This window comes from Lampris incognitus, chromosome 19, assembly GCF_029633865.1.
Source record: "Lampris incognitus isolate fLamInc1 chromosome 19, fLamInc1.hap2, whole genome shotgun sequence".
Taxonomy (NCBI): domain Eukaryota; kingdom Metazoa; phylum Chordata; class Actinopteri; order Lampriformes; family Lampridae; genus Lampris; species Lampris incognitus.
The window spans coordinates 18357055-18377054 of NC_079229.1; the positions used below are offsets into that span (position 1 = coordinate 18357055).

Here is a 20000-nt window from a genome sequence, read left to right on the forward strand (position 1 = left end):
GGATCCATGAAGCCGCTGCTATTATGTAAATTTGCGTTTGAATAAAGGGTTTCATAACCTCAGAGCTATTTGTGGAGAGATTGTTCAAACTCTGTTGACGATGTAAAAGGACTTAACATGAATTTCACAGTCAATTTATGGTGCGGCAGAAAAGTCATATGGCATCTCCTTGCTTAATAAGTATTTCAGTTTGAGCTCAAGAGCGAGGGGAGGGTGTGAAAACCTTATACAGTCATTTCATCGGAGGCACAAAAGGATCCCAGTGAGCTTTTTTGAGTAGTGGGCTAGTGGTGCAGCTATGCAAACACACTTACTCACATTTTTATGCGTCCGAACGGCGATACCTTCAGACGCCTATAAAGGCGATCTTTGTGGGGAATATATAACATGATTTAATGCAGCACACTTTTTTGCCCCACACCACAACCAAAGTAATGCAGGTAAAGTAATTTAGACTTGAGTGAAATATTCAAGGCCTGTAATGAGAATGATTTGGGGTTAAGAAAGCTGCTTGGTGGGGTGGAACCTTAACAGAAAGAGCCCCGAAGCCATTGGATTCCCATAAACTCCGCAGAGCAGACTTGATACCCATAGGTCAGTGATTGCTAATAAGAAGTCAATGGGACATGGGCTCAAGTTATTTTCCTTTGGATCTCATCCCCTAAAGTTGCCTGGTCCTCTAGGCTGCTGACCTGAGAGTATTTAGAAGGTATTGTCTTTGAAATTCCAGGTACTTTTGGGCTTGTAGACTTTCTCATTAGTTCCTTTTGAACACGGCAAACATATGGCAGTCGTATTTAAGAGATTGCCTGCCATGACCTTTCGCGGCATGCTAATTAGGCCCCAGAGCACCTCGGGCCGTGGAGAGGCACAGAGAGAGAAACCCAGCACTCTCTTTCCCGTTTCGCTCCCACCCCCCAACCCCTTCTCTTTCTTGCTCACTCGCTCTCCTCTCTGCCTTTTTCTCTGTACTCCTGTCTCATCTCAGCTCTGTCTTATCAGGTAGCAGCCACTGCCCTGGCCCTTCCACAGTGTGGGTTTCAAAATTAACATTTCGCTTCATGTGCTTCTAATAACCACTAACCTGAACCTGCACCCCCCCCACACACACTCCACCATTCCCTACCCCTCCCAACTGTTCTTTCTCTCTCTTTCTCTCATTCTCTCCCTCTCGCACTTTCCACAGGAAATGAACATGCCCGAAATTACTTTGACCCATCGTCAGCCGAGCAGACGGACCCAAGGCATCGCAGGATGTCTAGGGTCAATACTGAAGATGAGCTGGAATTAAGTATGCCATTCCCTGTCATAATAGTTCTCCTCGGTTCATTAAAGTGAGGTGAGAGAGATCACTAGCGGCAGCCCGGCATTTCCGTCGTCAGGCCTTTCTATGTAAATACACCAAGCGATGGCACCACCAGATTGGCTATGCGAGTAGCTGTCATTGATGAAGGTCACAAATCATTGGTCAGTTTTCATCTTGCCATGGCTTTTTCTTTCCCCTGTCAAATGATACACGCGGAACCATATCAATAGTTTGCACCCCCTTCCTAAAGTAGGCCTATTAAAAGCAAGCTCTTGGGAGCCAAGTAATATGCATGTTATAATGAAACATGGCTATTAACAGAGAAGCCATTTCACCTGTATCTTTTGGATATCACTGCCGTGTAATATCAAAGGATTTCCCAAACCAAATCTCATCATATGATGACAGGCCGGCTAACAGGCATGATAATGCTCCTATTCCATTACCCGTCTGCACACAGTTGATTTTCACCTCTCCAGCCACAGCCAGCATGTGTGATTTGCATGTTAAGATGTGGTTTAGAATTTTTTTCCCGATAACTAGAAAGCAATTTTGAAGCATACAAACATGTTTAATTTCCAAAACCTTTGAGGGTCTAATCATTTTATGTTTGTTTTGACCTGTAGCTATGTTGAACGCAGATGAAAAGAGGCTGTATCAAAGAATGGCAGAATTACTGGATGAGGATACCTTCATAGATTTGCCAGGTAAGTATTTCCATACTGAGTTGTGCCACTGTGTGTTGACCATTGTTTTTGTTTGCTACACAGATTTACAAACTTTACAAATTTGAACTTTCACCAGAGCACACAGATGTTCGTTTAAATTCCCAGTGAAGATAGTAAGAGGACATGGCATGATACCATGAGGAGAGCACTGACATCCTATTTTTGACCATTTTCTTAATTTTTTTGGCACTTTTCTGAAATTCCATTATTTTTCTCACAGATTATTTTTTCCCTAATTTTCCTGCTTTTGCCTTCCTGACAACATTCTTGAATATTACAAAACTCATAATGGCCTGGAATTAGATTTTTTTTTTTTACTAGGCAAACCATCCAAGTGTATATCCTGCTCTGAACACAATTTGACATTTGTTTATCTATTTTTGGATTTAAACCCCAAATGTCAGAGAATTTTAATTTTTATAATTTATTGATAACAACTTGATGTTTAAAAACAAACAATAAAGTATTACAGTATGACATAAAAAAAATCTCACAAAAAATTGCAGCAAAGACAACAGTTGTAATAATGGTGCCACTTGGGGGGATAGCGGTCATTTTGCTGAACCTATGAAAACAGGACAATTGGGGTGCTGTGAAAGAAATAGAAATAATACAAGTTTCCGACTAAATAATGTTTATGGCAACACTCACATTGAACAAAGACTCAAAATCGACCTACACTAGAAGACAGAGTCCTTGCTTTCCAAGCACAGACCATTGTCTGGCAGTAGGCATGCCTTTTCTCATTAGCACAGTCTCGTTTAAATATGCAGCCAAACAGGCAACATTGAGGTGGTTTAAGCTTAGCATTGTTCTGGGTGAAGACAGTTGCAGAAGATCCTGTTGACATGACGCACATCTTCCCTTGTAATTCCAGTGCACAAGTGATGGGCTTAGGCCCGCTTGAACATGGTAGAATTTAGTCCGCTCGTGTTATTTGCCATTGTCTGGGATTTAGCTGTACCGCCAAGATTAGCAGCCCTATCCATTGTCTGGGAATGTTCATGAAATCCCGCAGAAAAAGTAAAGAGGATCTTGGATTAACAGTTCCTTCATGCAAAAGGCAGAGAGATGGAGTTGGAATGAGAGAGAGAGAGAGAGTGAGAGCGAGATAGAGAACGTGAGAGAGACAGTCTGTACCGGTATACTGTCAGCGTCCAACAGCAGCAACTGCCAGTCAGCTCTCCTTCAAGCCACAATAGACTTCAAGACAATCACCTTATACTGTTGTATGGATGCCTCCCACCGGTGTAGGCCGCAAGTCTTCTTTGGAGCTGCAAGACTGCCTCTATGTATGTGAGTGCTGATCCTGATGCTTTGTGACTGTTCTTCTGTTTTTTCTCTCTGCTTTTACAGCCTGCCACAAAGCAGTATACACATTTCACAGGAAAAGAACATGTATAAGACAAAATATTATTGAAATGGACAGTGGCCAGTGCTGTAGACATTTTCCAGGAAGATTCTTGGAGAAATCCCTTCTGTCTCTCTCTGATCTCGAGTTGGTTGGTTTATCTCGATGAATTCCTCTGCGTTGGCTTGGAGATGAAAGACTGTAGAGCTTTCTACTGCTTTCTATTCATTTTAATTCTATGTGAGGTGTTAGGCATTGATATTTGCCTAAATGTGAAAGGCATTAGACAGTGATATCAGCTTTGGCTGTTGAACATATTGGACTGCACACGTTGACTACACAGCTGCTCAAAGAATACCTTGTGCCGTCTACCAACGAGGCGGTGCAGCATTACAGCAAAAAGACACAGGCAGTGAGTTTTCCTCTATAGTATTGCTCTCCGCTTTCAGTAATGAATCCTACGTTGAAAAAATATAAAGTAGTCCACATATCCCCCAGAAAATAGCTCCTTTTTTCTTGTATTGCAAAGTGGCAGTATAGTATCCCTCAGATTTGTTTCTTAAATGTAAAATCAATATAAGGTGTTGTGACAAAAGACTTCATTGGTGAGTCTATTTTGGAAGCTGCCAAGATGTCGCTTGATGTGTGCAAAAATATCAGACATTTCACGTAGCATTTCTATCCAAAAATAACCAAACAAAATAAAACTAGAGAACGGCTTACAGTTGCAGCCATTTTAAAGAGCTTAAGGGACTGTCGGCTGCGTTCCTCTTTGTCTTAGACAGCAGTGTGTGAGATGATGCAACATCATTCCTTGATGTCTCTCATAGACACAGCTTCAGTCTAACCTGTTCAGCAACATGCTAAACTCCGCCACCCACCAATCTCCTCCACTTCACACTGCTTTTTAGCTGGATGCCACTGCACAGGTTATATATTAGAACATCAAGTCTTTCCATCAAGTAACCATTGATCTGTTTTTTTCAAGTTTTCAGAGTTGTCTTATGAATTTTATTCAAAGAGCATCAAATTGAATTGATTGTCCAACTGTAGGCATGTTGGCTCTCTAAAATATACAAACAAACAAGCAGATTAATAAATGCTGTACCTTGTAAATATTGTACTTCCACACACATAGATATTTCTCAGTGTGACAATTTCCAGATCAGAATGAAAGAATATGAAACCAAGTAGGTTACAAGGCTGAGAAACTCCCTCAGAATGTGTGAACATGACACCATAACGTCGCATCTTCACCTTTGTATGTGCTTGTGAGTGTGCATTGCATTTGTGACTGTGCATCTGCATATGTGGGTCAGTGTGTGCAGCAACAGTGTGTGTGTGTGTGTGTGTGTGTGTGTGTGTGTGTGTGTGTGTGTGTGTGTGTGTGTGTGTGTGTGTGTGTGTGTGTGTGTGTGTGTGTGCGCGCGCGCGTGCATGCACACGTGCATTTGTGTATGTATGGGTTTGTGTAGATATGCAGATCCATCACCATATATGTTTGTTGCCTGGGTAGATATGTGCAGAACTCTGTGTGTGTGTGTGTGTGTGTGCCCACTGATGCGTGTCTCTCCAGGTACACTGTTAGCCCCTGGGGATGAGGAGGTGTTGGAGGTGAAGGCGGGTGATCCAGTGCCTCAGCGGTGGTTGCTGCTCCACAGTGGTGATGGTGCCTCAGGCCCAGGGCCCACCCAGGCCGATACCATTGCCAAAACCCAAGGTGGGGCTAGTGCTAGTGCTGGACTTGAAGTAATGAGCACTGTAAAAAATAATGATGTGTATGTGTCCTTTTTTATTTTTTTTGTTTGTAGTAAAAGAAAAAGTCCCCGAAGTGTAAAAAAAAAAAAAAATTTTCCATGAAATAACCAAAAAAATGCAATCACCGAGGCTAGAAAGAAACAAAGAACATGGGTTCTTTAAGGGTATACTTTAAGGGTATACCTGTGCTCACTTAAAATCAAATACCAGTTGTTTTTTTCTGTAGCAGAAATGCTTGCCATTACTATCTACTGAGAAATGTTTGATTTGGAGATGAGAGAAAACCTCTTTAAAGTCCAATTTCATGTGATAAGAATGTTAGATGACAAAAAAAAAACAGGACATTTGTGATGCTGCTGTTATAGATTTGTTGCCACACTAGCATCATTTCTTTCAGTGAGGACCGTTGAGGAGGTGATCTCCCGCTACGCCCAGCAGCTGAGGGAGCGCGTGCGGCCTGACATGATCACGCTTGGCAGCCTTTCACTGCAGCAGGTCAGAGCCACAAAGAGGACTATCTGTGTCATCATCCCATATTCACCAGCACATCAGCCATGTCCATTATGCTGTGTATCAGTGGACGCAGTTAATGGACATGTAGTACACGTGGGCTTGTCTGTGTGTGTGTGTGTGAGTCACACACTCTGTCTTCGTCCTGTTTTCAGTTCAGTCCCTTGCTGAGCCTTTTTTTGTGGTTATTCGCTCTACTTTCTGTTACCGTCCCTTTTCTTCCCAGTGAGCTTTTTTAAAAAAAGTTTTGCATTTCATTTTCAGTGTTGTTGGTCTAAATCTCTCCTCAATGCACTGAACTGCAATGAAATGAAATGTCTTTTCGACGAATGTGGATTCAAGATAGTTTAATGCTTCGACAATTCACTTGTGAGCGTTAACTGGGTTTATACATCTTTCAGTCTACATGATGTCTCCATGCAATCTAATAATTTGTTTTGGGAGGATATACGCCTAGATTTTTTTTTGATAACTTCTTTGTACATTATAATTCTTTTATAATGTCAGGGACAGATTCCTGTATTTCTTTGTTTCAACATCCATTTCCTGGTCTTTTCAGTAAAAATAGAGCGTGACTGTTTATTTTTTTCCAACTTCTTTTTAGAGAAGGAGAAGGGATTTTTCGAACTAAACGTTAAGATCTGAAGCTGCTTACAGAACAAGTGTTCATATTCCAAAGAGTCAAAAAAAAAAGCGAATGGGAACAAGAACACAGGGGTCCCATTGTGCTGCCTGATCTAGATTGCAAAGAACCCCAAACATTAATATGCATATGTAAACAGAATGCAGAACTATCCAATGTATTTATAGGTATAATCTCACTTGAAAGGAGGTAGGAGTTGCAAATTAAACCAATAGAAAGTAAAACGTGATTGGAAAAAAAAAGGTTCCGTAGTGTATAAAGTACCTTGGAAGCTACAGTGGCGGTTGACTCATACCCCCTCATTGGATAATCAGTGGCATTTAATGTGTACTGTATCAACATTTGGATCAGTGTTTTCTTGTTCAGCCACAATATGTATTCCCTCTCCTACCATTTCCACACCCACTTCAGACTGAAAGCACATTATCCACCAGAGATTTCACATCTATTTTCAAAATAATGGCCTTTTTCTTCTCTCTCCATTCTGGTGTACAAAGACTTTACAGGCCGAGATGCCGTCACTTAGCAATGTCAATGCTTCTGAATCTGCTGACTGAATGTAAAACCGGCAGAAATATTCATCAAACGCCACATGTCTTTAGGGTCTGGCTCGGTATCGATTGCCTGCAGATTGCATTATAGTTGCCTCTTGTTTTTAGGCATTGTGTTTAATTCTGCCATTATGGTGCACTGACTGCAATGTTTCACTCTTTTATGCTGCATCCCAACAATATCTCTGTGCATGATTGGTGCTTATGTGTGTTCAACAATGTGTGTATGTGTACTTCAAGTTTGTTTGTATATGTGCATTTATATGTGCATGCATTTTCAGAATACTGCTCAGAGGAATAAGTGGGGAAACAGATGGGGGAGACTGATGGCCTTCTTCAGTGGAAATGTAAAGGTACGGACCTGTATTATCTAAAGTTTTTTTTGGGGGGGGTCCAATTCTTACATTTATACAACTACCTTTAATTATACATCATATCAAGTGGGGGGCTATGTGCTATCTATAAGTTCCTCATCCTACTGAGCCCTAAATACTGTCTGTTTGTTATTGTAAGTCTCAGTGCTTGTGTAAATGCTTCATTTAATCAGTGTTGATATCCACGTTGGTTAACATATCCATCTGAATAATGCAAAGGAACCACATTCAGCCAGAGATTGTGATGAACACAGGCCCAATGCATTGTTTCAGTGGTAAGTTCTGCCCATTTAATATTTCTTGCTATGTGTACAATTAATTTCACATGGCTGTAATCATTAATTGTGTGTTAAGCATTTGTATTCCTGCTGACATTTGAAAAAGCCATGTAATTCATAGGTCCTCTACATGGCTTTGCACTGTCGGGTGATATTGCATTGTGGGTAATATGGCTGTAGGGCATAGAAATCTGTCCATGTCACTGGGCTTGGAGGAGCATCAATTCTTGCTCCATCCACTTCAGCGGGAGATCACGCATCACATCTCGTACCAAGAACCCCACAGGCGATCAAGCTTAGCATGTTAAGTTTTTAGTAATTATGGGCTACCATGCTGGCTGACAGGATAAAATCAAGAAACTATACATCAGTATGTTCTCAAGTGCTTGGTTGTTTTATGGGTGGGTGGTAGTCGGACACCAGCGCTGTCAGATGAATGTGGTATGAAGTTTTGCGAGATGACCTCTTCTCGGCAGCCTTGAACCTTGTAAATTCCTTCTGATATCATTGGTGGGTGGCTATTAGACATGGGAGACTTTCTACGCATCACCTAGGGCTACATCTGCCTGAGATTGAATGAGGAATGGTTTTACTTTTTTCTCTTTCTCTCCCCATGTGGATGAAAAAAAGAAAGGGGGAAATGCAAAGCTGACTTGATTTTTTTTTTTGTAACAATGTGTAATTCATTCGTTTCCACTGTTGCTGATTTAATGGAGGTGGAGTAATTGCATTAGGAAGCACATTGTGCCTTGTTGTGAACTGATGAAAGCATGTGTAATACTTTTGATAGGCAAACAGAGAGGAGGGAGTTAGAGAAAGGAAAGAAGTACCCAGTGCCTGCCTTTGATGCTGCGCATTTATTTGCTGAATTATCCTTCCTTTTGCAAGCATCTTATCCCCAGTTGCAGGCGGGCTAGGGCCCCTGTGATATTGCTTTATTTTGAGGAATTAAGAGAGGTGGCGTGGAGACAGAGCGAAGCAACCGCTTATTACATTACCACTGATAAGATTGAAAGGCAGAGAGAGAGAGAGAGGCAGAGAGAGAGGGGGAGAGAGAGAGGGAGACCCAGTAGAAAGTGTTGTTGTGGTGTTATTAGATTGAGCTGCTGTTGGCTACAGAGTAGAACAACTGAGAGTCCAATATGCAGGTGGCTGTTAACAGGGTTAGCCGTGTGTGTGTGTGTGTGTGTGTGTGTGGGGGGGGGGGGTTTGTGTGTGTTTGTGTGTGTGTGTGTGTGTGTGTGTGTGTGTGTGTGTGTGTGTGTGTGTGTGTGTGTGTGTGTGTGTGCATATGTGCGTTTGACGCTCATGTGTGTAGCCGGACCATTGAGAGCCTGTCACCGAGAGTGCTTGGGGAAGGCCAAGAGGAAGTGATGGCCAAACACGGCCAAATGACAGAACTCCCAGAATACTCTTCTTCAGTATCACAACCCCTGTGGCAGGTAAGTGCAGCTAACCTAAATGTGAGAGTGAAACACACACACACACACACACACACACACACACACACACACACACACACACAGGGAGCAGAATGCCAGTAAACAGGAAGTGTGACGCCCCTTAATCTCCAAGGGCCCTCCGTTACACAGGAAATGATAACGGACCTGAAGTGTTTATGAGGCCTGAGAAAACAGTCAAATGATGTAATTATGTGAAATCCTACCATGAATGGGTTCTGTCAGCGACGAGGTGTCTCATTTTCTTTCTATTCCATTTCCCTTGCTACCTTTCTCCCTTTTAAGACATCAACACGTGCACTCGCGCTGGCATTGTTTTACTTTGTACTTGCGTACACTGTTCCAGTGGAAGGTCTCCCTACATCAACTATCCAGCACATTCCCACGAAAACACTAAATTACCTCAGCTCTATGTTATTGCTTTAGTCCTGTTCTCTGCTGATAGTGTTGGCGGCTTTAAGAATCTGAGGCTGGGGAAAAAGGAGTCAAGTGAGATGAAGAAAGAGGAGAAAAAAGGGAAAGGAAATGGGAACGAGGAGAGAAAAGGAAGCTGCAGCTTTAGCAGTAGCATTACTAGCTGTGGGAGGAGCGTAAGCTGTTGTGCTGCATCTGGGGATGAGGCTGCCATGCCACCATACTGGCTTAAAGATGTAATGAATCTTCAATCGGGGGGCTTTCCTTCCAGGGTGACAACTGGCTTTGAGGAAGGTTGTAAATGCAGGGGAGATTGTGGTATAATTCCTCAGACTGGCGTTTGTGCCCCGCAGTCACCATTCGATTATCTCCCAAATTGCTGTGTTTCACTGAGATAAAGATTTTTTATGGCTTGCTGACTTGAAACAACCAGCACAGGCAGAACAGGGGGCAAGAGAGGGAGAGAGAGAGAGAGAGGGAGAGGGAGAGACAGCGATGGCCAAACCTGCCACGCATAGTAATTTCCATTGGTAAATGACAAAATCTTTGTTTATATGACATTTTCCTAAAATTACTGCAGCGAGATGAATCTGAAATAAAAAAAATGTCACATTTGGCATGCAAAACTATGAAAATATATTTCTCTGCAAAATTCATGGAGGCATTTAATTTAGAACGTGTTTAATAACTAAGGCAGCCTGCATCTGTAATCCTGCCCGGAGGTCCCAAAAAGATTGTCATATTTATTCTCTCCTTTCTTCACCCCCCTCCTTCATTTTGAAGCCAAAAAATTTTAAGGGTAAATGTTCATTGTTAATTAAGATTTACTAATTAAAATGAAAATAATTAACGAGAAAGCTTAATCTCTGAATATTAGCCCATACTTAGAAAGAAAGGAAGTTTTTGTATGTGGCGTTTCCTGTCTCTATTAAGAGTGCATTTTGTGTGATCAGTCAATGTGTGGAAAGCCCTGAGAAGATATTTCGGCAGAAGGACGACTGCTTGCCAGCCAAACCACAGCGGATCCCTCACTACAGCCTTTGATCTCATCTGTAGGAGTGCTGTAATGTTATGGCACTTTAGGCACAACTCAGGCTTGGGGCAAATAAACCACCTCTGATTTGGAAAATTGGCTCACTTCACCTTTTACCTTTACCTTGCTGTCTTGACTCCGTCTTATGTGTGCGTGTGAACTGTACAATAACAACCCCTTCTAAAGAGGTGCGAATATTGGACACTCATGTGTTATTATTTTTGTTTTTTTTTCTTTGCTTCTTTCTCTCAATTCTTCCTAATCCTCCTCCCTTCTTCTCTGTGTGCCTATATCTCCCTCCCGTGTGGGGGTTTCGAGGCCTCCTTCACCTCCTCCCGAATGTGAGATGTGTGGGCTAAACCGCTTTGCCACCAATTATACTAATTTCACTTCTGCCCAAATTGTTTTTGTTGTTCTGGTATGCAAAGATGCTCTCAGTGAGGAGATTGAGGGGCATTACTGCAGGGCTCAGCACGCTGCTTCCCCCCTCAGAGACTGGCAGAGCAATGGGCACTGCCAGACGCTGCTTGGTGAATCTCTATGTGTTTGTGTGTGTGTGTGTGTGTGTGTTTGCGTCAGTGTGTGAGAGACACTGACAGTGGCATTGCTCTGCAGTTTACTGCACGACTGTGGATACGATATATGCATGTGTGAGCGCATGAGTAGTACATATCTTCATGAAAATGGTATCGAGTTATTTCATGACACAACTGCCTCGACTGTGCCCTTATTTCTAAAAAAGTGACCAGCTAAAGAATAAGGTGCCCCAGAAATAGGTCAGCCGCCATTTATCTACCCGTGGGGAAAAAACTGATTGCTACCAAAGTCCAATTTTTGTCTTTCGGTTAACGTATTGGTTGTTCTCTCCAAAGGTACTGTATAATACTGCAGAGTAGCTAGAACATATCTAAATTGAAATGAATAGTGGCAAAGACCAAGTGGCTCCGTTAGCATCTTATTAACTTTTTATTCATTGGGTGTTCAGCATATGCCATGGGGGACAAAAGACTAGATCCGTATTTATGTTGTTTGCTGATCATGTTGCATGAAATGTTACACTATATACCCAGCATTTTTCTGTTGCACATCCCAAGTTCTTGAGAAAAGACATTTGACACCAAAACAAACAGACAAGCATGCAGGCGAGGGGAGCCTGAAGGTTTGCAGGATGAGCATGGGACCCAAAAGGTTTGGGTTTTGATGGAATCCAGTTAGGCGCTGGTAAATGAGATCTCACTTGATCGGCAACATACCCCGGGTAAATTTAGTCAAAACAGCAGTGAGGTATTTGCTTATTCATAGCCTCATAAAATGCAATGGGCTTTATTTTAGGGAGACACCCGGCCTTGAGAGGGTGTTTCTCAGCGTGTCTTTTTTGCTATGACAATAGCTTGTTGTCATGTCCGCTGTGGGCTGTGTGCCATGAAGAAACTGTCCTCCCACAGTTTGACCATGCTGGCTCATGACTTTCTAGAGGCATGCCCCAATTTACGTTCAGCTATCTGCCTCCATCCATTACTCCCAGTCATTTACTAATTCCTCTTCCCACTAGTTTGCTTTTTGCTGAAATTACTCTTAAATTACATTTTTAAGGCTTATACAGTAACTTTTTTTTCCCATCATTGTCATAGTTGGTTATGGGGGACATAATGAACCAACTATTAGGACAGGGTACCCAAGTCCCCCCCTTTCTTCCCAGTTGTATCCGGCCAGTTACCCCACTCTTCCAAGCCGTCCCGTTTGCTGCTCCACCCCCTCTGCTGATCTGGGGAGGGCTGCAGACTACCACATGCTTCCTCCAATACATGTGGAGTCACCAGCTACTTCTTTTCACCTGACAGTGAGGAGTTTCACCAGGGGGATGTAGCGCGTGGGAGGATCACGCTACCCCCCCCCCAAACAGGTACCCTGACTGACCAGAGGAGGCGCTAGTGCAGCGACCAGGACACATACCCACATTCGGCTTCCCACCTGCAGGCACGGCCAATTGTGTCTGTAGGGATGCCTGGCCAAGACAGAGGTAACACGGGGATTTGACCTGGCGATCCCCATGTTGGCAGGCAACGGAATGGGCCGCTGGCCTTAGTCCTGCAAATTCTTTTCTTTTTTTTTTTACTGTAAAAATCTATGTATATCAACATTTGTATGGATACCTCATTAAAATAGAAATGATGAATTGAAGGTCTGTAGTTTCTCCAGCACATTAGCATTGTGTTACACTGGGCAGCAGCTGAGTAAGAGGATATTTAGGGAAAATGTGACATGTAACAGTTTTCTATTCTAAAGTGGAGCCATTGCCACACTGCGGAAGGACCAAATGCATCACAGCCTCTCCAGGAACAAACAGAGTCCTCGCTATAATCATAAACATGTAGACAAAGAATGCATCAAGGGGTACAGGATGTACATGAGTACACCGAAACACAGGAGACACATGAGCACCCTGAGTGTGTGCACGCACGCACGCACGCACGCACGCACACACACACACGCACGCACACACACACACACACACACACACACACACACACACACACGCACGCACGCACGCACGCACGCACACACACACACACACACACACACACACACACACACACACACACACACACACACACACACACACACACACACACAAAGAGAATATGTTTAACATAATTGTTGTTGAGTTGGAAAAAAGCATCACTGTGTGGTTTAATGGTATGTACTCTGTCTGAACTCAGGAACGGGGTGTGGGTGTGTGTGTTTGTGTGTGGGGAGGGGTATGTGTATGGCTCAAGTGTTGTTTCCCTCATGCACCCAATATTCATTTATACAAATATTGATAATATTTGATGAATATTATTAATTAGAATTTTAATATCAGCGTGCAGGTCATTGCTAAGGTCAATGAATTATACAGCAAAATGAATTAGATTTTGACACAGGTCAGCGTGTTGCACAACTCATTATATAGTGCAGTACATGCATAATAATTGGTTACGGGTATCTTCAACTTCAGCATCTTTATCTGTGTATTATTTTCACATCACGCTGTGAGCCATTTGAAATGGTGGAGCTGTGTGTTATTACAGCGGTCATGGACGACTTTGCTGAAAGAGTTTGAGCAAGTTGTTAAATGAGCTCCATGTTTTTCTGTGGGTTACTTAAGAAATATGTTATAGAGTGCCCGCCATCCCAGTATATTCAGACATAATTTATGAATGCAATTACGGTTGCACAAAACTAAAGTCTTACAATGGGTTCCACAGAACGGTGCAATGGGCTGAATTTTCTAGCAGTGAGATTTCTCTGTGTATTACAGGTTAGCCGGAGCAAAGCCCCACAACCTGTGAAAGTGTGCGTGCGTTGCCTGAGGGCCGTCAGAGACAAACTTCCCCGGGGTCTCTACTCTGTCAGAGTCACCGTTCACAGTTGTCTTGGTGGTCCAGCCCTGGCCTGGCCCAGCATGAAGGAGAAGCAGCAGTGGGCCCGAACCACTGAGCCGGTGGAGCACAGGGGCCGCTTCTACGACACCGACCTGCACATGAACCAGAGCCTGCTCATGGTGAGAGTCAATACAGAAAACATAAATCAGGAACAATTTATTGTCTTTTCTTACATGTACTTGCATGCACAAAGAAACAGAATTTAATTTCTCCCAGCCCACAGCAGTGCAACACAAAAGACAAAAACACATCCACAATTTCCCAAAAATTACACCACCAAAAACATACAAAAACAGAGAACAAAGCAAAAAAACACAGTTAACAACACAGTCCACTCAGTGTAACACAGTCCAAAAAAATTCCTCTGTCCAGAGAACGAACTCCAGCTAGGATAACTGTCAGTACTGCCGGTCTGCATGGGCTAGCAATTAGCTTAGCCTGTGCCTTCCGCATCCTGTCAGACTGTCCTTGGTGTTTCCTCTTTGGGTGCAGCTCCAGGCAGGGCCATGGTCCTTGGGCCCTCCGGAAGCAGCAGACCAGGCTCCCTCAGCCGATCCAATGCTAGCTCTCCCAACTAGACACCCTCGACACACCTCCCCCACACTCCACATGACGACACAAATGTAGACGCAGACAAGAACACTGCACAGTCGACGCTAGGCGAGGCTGCCACCAGACCATCTTGGTGTTTCCTCTAGGGCGCAGCTCTGGGCAGGGCCGTGGTCCCTGGGCCCACAGGACACGCAGACCAAGCTCTCTCAGCCGATCCAAGACCAGCTCTCCCAGCCATTAAACGAAAAGAAAAAAAAAATCGACGATCAAAATAAAAACTTCACACGATGACACAAACTTAGACGTAGGCGTATACATGGACAAAGACGCTGCATAGTCGGTACTGGGTGAGGCCGCTGCAAACGTGAGTTCGCGCCGCCATCTTCCCACACCTCCACACATCGTGATGTCAGCCTATGCAATTATAAATGATGATGATAATCTGAACAAATAAACAAACAAATAAATGTGGAATTACCTTTGAGTATACGTCTTCCAGTAGTAGGTTGCTGTTCACTTATAGCCTTTTTGGACAAGAGAAGTTCAATTATAACAGTGTTTCATGTTAACTTATTTCAACTCACGACATCGTGAAACTCCTTTTCAAATCATAGGTGAGCTTGCGTCACTGATATCATAATCTAAAGATTAGAATGTTAAACATATTATATGTATGATACATATGTCATTTTACTTTAAGTTGATAAGTAATAGGGTCTTTAATTAGTTTCGGAGTCATTGTTGTCATTCTCATTTAAGGGTTCCTGAACTGTAACTAAAATGAATTAAGTCCGGCTCGTGAGAATAGCATAGAGAACTCTGCTCTCACTGGTACCAGTGCAATGCTGCTTTCCCCTATTGAAACTAATGTGTTTTCATTCAACAGGGGAAGGACAGAATCAGGTTGTGATTTGTGGATATGGGAGTTCATTCAATATGGGGTTTCATTCAATAATATTGAAACAATGCGAGGGGAAGCTGGTCTGAAGGCTGTTTTTTCTTTCTTTCTTCCTTCCAGACATGCTTATGGCGCATTGTGTGTGTGATGAGGAAAGAAAATGACATAAATATAAAACATATTCCTCATCTGACAGCAATTTTGACACTGAGGTGCTCTGAATTAAAACACAGTCACGTCCAATGAAAGAGGAGAAGTCTTTGATGTGAAATCCAATACAAAATTTCAGTAGAATGCAATCTTAAAAACAAACAGGGCACCATCCGTCAGATGAAAGCTTACAATAAAACACGCTGCATTAATATGGCAGAAACCACCACATTGTACTGTAGGTTTAATTTTGCTTTCACTGTAGTTTTTCCAAATTCCTTTTTTTCCTGTCCCCCTGTTTCCTTTGGTTTCATCAGCGGCGGTGAAGACAGAGGACGTTCTAGATTGAAAGGGTTATGAAAAGTTATATTAGACAGTAACTGTGCATATAAGGCTGAAGACGACGACGTGTGAAAATATGCCACACACAGCCCCCAGTTCTTTCTTCAGGGATCCTTAGCATGAATAAAACAGCAACTTTTCAAACATGACATTTAATCCATGCATGTAAATCAAACCAGAGATCAATTATTCATTTATATAAGGGAGTAATGTTTTATTGGAATGAAAATGAAGTACAAATGCAGTGAAAAATTTAGTGTCTTCTCCACCGGGCTGAGTGTCGGTAACACTGTCTAAAGCAGGGGGGATAAAAGGGAAAACAGACAAGTGATGCAGAGTTCTGAGGGGAATTAAAAGTAATATTTTGAAGGGGTGTTACAATTCTTGATCCCCTTTTCTTCCAACACACATAGAAAATGCCCAAGTATTTTCACACATTTTTGCACATTCTGATGCATATTACATTTCGGATGATTCCAAAACCAATTTAGATGAGAGGAAAAAAAACATTCTCTCTAGAATCTGCAATAATCCTGGAAAACCCACACATCCATATTTGCGATAGTTGACCTTGACCAGTGGATTATAACTCGGTGTTTATTCATTGATGTGAGCACAATGCACCAGCTTCAAAAGACAGTCCTTGTGGATGCACATGCTTCCAAATCCACCGTGAGTGTCCCTCCTGATCTCATAGAGTTGTGCGCAGGCTCAGAAAGTGCTACTTATGTGTTCCAATGGCAACTTTAATGCCTTGGCTGGAGCATTCGGCACATGTGGACACTGTCAATGCGCTGGTGGGTGTATTCACTGAGCCTCGGCATCCCGGTAGTATTGTCTGCGGCTCCCATTTGACATAAAGGACGGGGTAAAAGCTGGCAATAACTGAATGCGGACCTCGCCGTGATTCTGGGATCTGATTCAGAGGTAAAAAGGTTTAAGTACGCCGCGGCAAACGCCTTGTGTCACTCTTCCTTCCCTCCTATCCATCTCCAAACGCTTTGCTGTACTTTAACACTGCTGTTGTTGTTTCTGTCCTCATTGATAGTGGTGGAAAGGCAGATCAGATTTGTCTGAGACTATCAGGATTGGCTCTCTCTCTCTTTTCCTCTTGCCCACATTATAGCACGCGATTTGGGAAGTGTTTGCAGTCCCCTCTAAGAGGAAATGAGGAATTAGCGATGGTAGGAGGAAGCCAGGAGCTTATTTTCTCTCTCTCTCTCTCTCTCTCTCCCTCTCTCTCTCTCTCTCTCCCTCCCTCTCTCTCTCTCTCTCTCTCTCTCTCTCTCTCTCTCTCTCTCTCTCTCTCTCTCTCTCTCTCTCTCTCTCTCTCTTTTTCTGGTGCACCCTCTTCTTTGTATGTCTGGGGTTGGATTAAGAAAGGAATAGAGCAATCCATTTGAAGCTGCTGGAGATTCAAGCATAGGGGAGCAATTGAAAGGTGTCAGGTCTTAGCTTTTTGTTCAGTGTTTACACCAAGTGGGAAGATTTCAAAATTCTAAATCTCAATAGTAAATAAGAAAGAACAAAAACAGAGCGACAAGGGACAAAGAGTGAGAGAGAAAAAAGGAAGGTATCTGGATGCTGCAGCTTAGATACTAAATCTTAGGCTGCATACCCTGATACCCCAGCACAACTTTTTCCTTTTTCTTAATCGTTGGTCTGTTTTTTGCAGCCACTGGCCATCTAACATTTAAATTAATTGTCTTTGGATTGCAGGGGGATAGTCATCAAACAAAAGACTGAATCTCATGTGTTGGATGCTGGGAGTATTGTGTTGTTTTTTTTGTTTACTTTCCTTTTGCTTTCCTTGCCCCACCCCAAATCCACCCACCCGAACCCCTTCTTTTGCAATTGTGGGCAGCAAACATCAATCTGTTTTGGATGAAACATGATAGCTCTAATGGTTTAAGAGGCTGCTCCAGTGGGCCAAAGGACTTTGGAGCAGCAGGGGCATGTGGTTCTGCTTGCCTTCTACACCTGAGAAAAGCCTCTAAAGCATATCATCCTGACCCCAATTCACCACTATAACATTTGCGCACATGTATGCTTAACAATCCCAAATACACACTGAAGCTTAAGCAGCCTCAGACTCCACCCACGTCCACACAGGCCCCATGTGCCAACGCACATTTCACGTGAAGACACAGACGGCACACACAAATCTCTATTTGTACAGGTCATATTTCTTACAGCAAGTGAATAATTTCAAAAATTTTTAATATCCATAATCTGTGATATTATGCCATAAATTTGTGTCCTGAATCAGACATGACTACTCATCATACAGGTACATACCAAAAGCAGATTAGTGGGGGGGGGTATACATGATTTATGCGTTAAAACAAATCTTTGGCGTTTTCCATTAGAACTAATAAAGGGATGAAATATTTCCACCGTGTGATGGATGGAGTGGCTCACGCCTCACCGTCAGTTCATTTTTTAAGCAAACCCGCCGCTGTCTGGGTAAATAAGAACGTGTGTGTTTGTCATTGACTCTTAACTACTAACACTTTGTGCTACATGCAAGATACCTTCAAGATCATCACTTTGATTGATGGGGGCCTCACTGCATTATAAATGCTGCAACTGTCAGAAAATATACTCTAACGGCAGTCTTTGGGTTTCCTCCACCCTAACTTGGATGGCGACAGTCTTTTATCACTTTACCATCTCCTTTTAGGCAATTTGCTGAGTTGGACCGGTAAGAACGGCAGTTAAGAAGGCTTTAAAAGAACATGGAAATAAGTTGAAAGAGGATTTAAGTCTAGGATGTGGAATAAGTGGCTCCCTGAGGGCTTCTGTCCGGTTTGTAACCCTCTCTGTCTGTTTGTGGTTGTTTGCGTTTGCCTATGTGTAATTGTAATCATGTCTACACGGGCTCACCTCTCTGTGTTTATGTGTGTCTATGTGCTCCACGTTGTTGTGTTTCTCTACACAGCATCTATGGGTCTGCTTATGTGTACATACGTTAATGTATTAAGCCTGAAGGTGTGTGTTATACTGCACACATGAGTGTGTTTTTATGCCTCTTTACTTCTTACCTGTCTGCAGACTTTACCTCCGCCTTATGAGGCCCTCCCATCCATGGTTCTGCTGTTCCAGCTGATCGCTCTGCCAGGGGACACGAGTCACATCAGCTCCGTACTGGCCTGGGGGGCCTACCCAGTTTGTGACACCAGCCTTTGTCCCGTCCAGGGCAGGTACATTACTGGTCCATTTTGGTCATTTGGTGTGACTCAAAAAGATTTCAGTGGGCTACTTTCCATTCCTAAGACATCAAAATTATTGTATAACAATTCAGTCTTACCTTAAGATATCAGTGACTTTAAAGTTGTGAGTGAGTGGTGTGCAAAAACACATAAGCCTGGTTCCAACCCAGAATGTCATGAGTATATCTCACTGGGTCTTATCCAACCGAACCACCAAGGTACCCTTAACCGTTCATGCTATATTATCAAACCAATTTAAAGGGAAACAATCATGATTTTATTTATATATTATCTCTCTCTATGAAGATATTGAGGGGATAACACTCCAACACTTTATAGTCTTTTTCCCCCCTCTTTTTTTCTTCCCAACTGTATCCGGCCAATTACCCCACTCTTCTGAGCCATCCTGGTCGCTGCTACACCCCCTCTGCCAATATGGGGAGGGCTGCAGACTACCACATGCCTCCTCCGATACATGTGGAGTCGCCAGCCGCTTCTTTTCACCTGACGGTGAGGAGTTTCACCAGGGGGTCATAGCACATGGGAGGATCACGCTACTCCCCCCAGTCCCCCCCCCCCCGAACAGGCGCCCGACTGAACCAGAGGAGGTGCTAGTGCAGTGACCAGGACACATACCCACATCCGGCTTCCCACCCGCAGACACGGCCAATTGTGTCTGTGGGGACGCCTGACCAAGCCGGAGGTAACATGGGGATTCGAACTGGAGAGCCCCATGTTGGTAGGCAATGGAATAGACCACTATGCCACCCGGATGCCCCTTATAGTCATTTTCTCATACAGTTGTATGAAGTGTTGCTACTGGCATTTTTTTTTATAATTGAATCGTCTTTTCTTTTTTGTAATTTAGTAGGATCATTATTTCTATAGGCCCTGTGATGGCCTGGTGGCCTGTCCAGGGTGTCTCCCCGTCTGCTGCCCAGTGACTGCTGGGATAGGCTCCAGCATCCCCGCGACCCTGAGAGCAGGATAGGCAGTTTGGATAATGGATGGATGG

The 20000-nt window shown here is 43.2% G+C and overlaps 1 protein-coding gene across 1 annotated transcript in view; it reads left to right on the forward strand.

Annotated features, from left to right (window-relative positions):
- ofcc1 (orofacial cleft 1 candidate 1) overlaps window positions 1–20000 on the forward strand; it is a 97103-nt gene that overhangs the window by 4011 nt on the left and 73092 nt on the right. Inside the window, exons 4-11 of the mRNA XM_056299202.1 lie at window positions 1187–1291; window positions 1933–2013; window positions 4962–5169; window positions 5203–5207; window positions 5541–5665; window positions 8831–8941; window positions 13708–13950; window positions 18828–18976. Of these exons, the coding sequence (XP_056155177.1) occupies window positions 1187–1291; window positions 1933–2013; window positions 4962–5169; window positions 5203–5207; window positions 5541–5665; window positions 8831–8941; window positions 13708–13950; window positions 18828–18976 (1027 nt within the window). The remainder of the gene's footprint in view (window positions 1–1186; window positions 1292–1932; window positions 2014–4961; window positions 5170–5202; window positions 5208–5540; window positions 5666–8830; window positions 8942–13707; window positions 13951–18827; window positions 18977–20000) is intronic.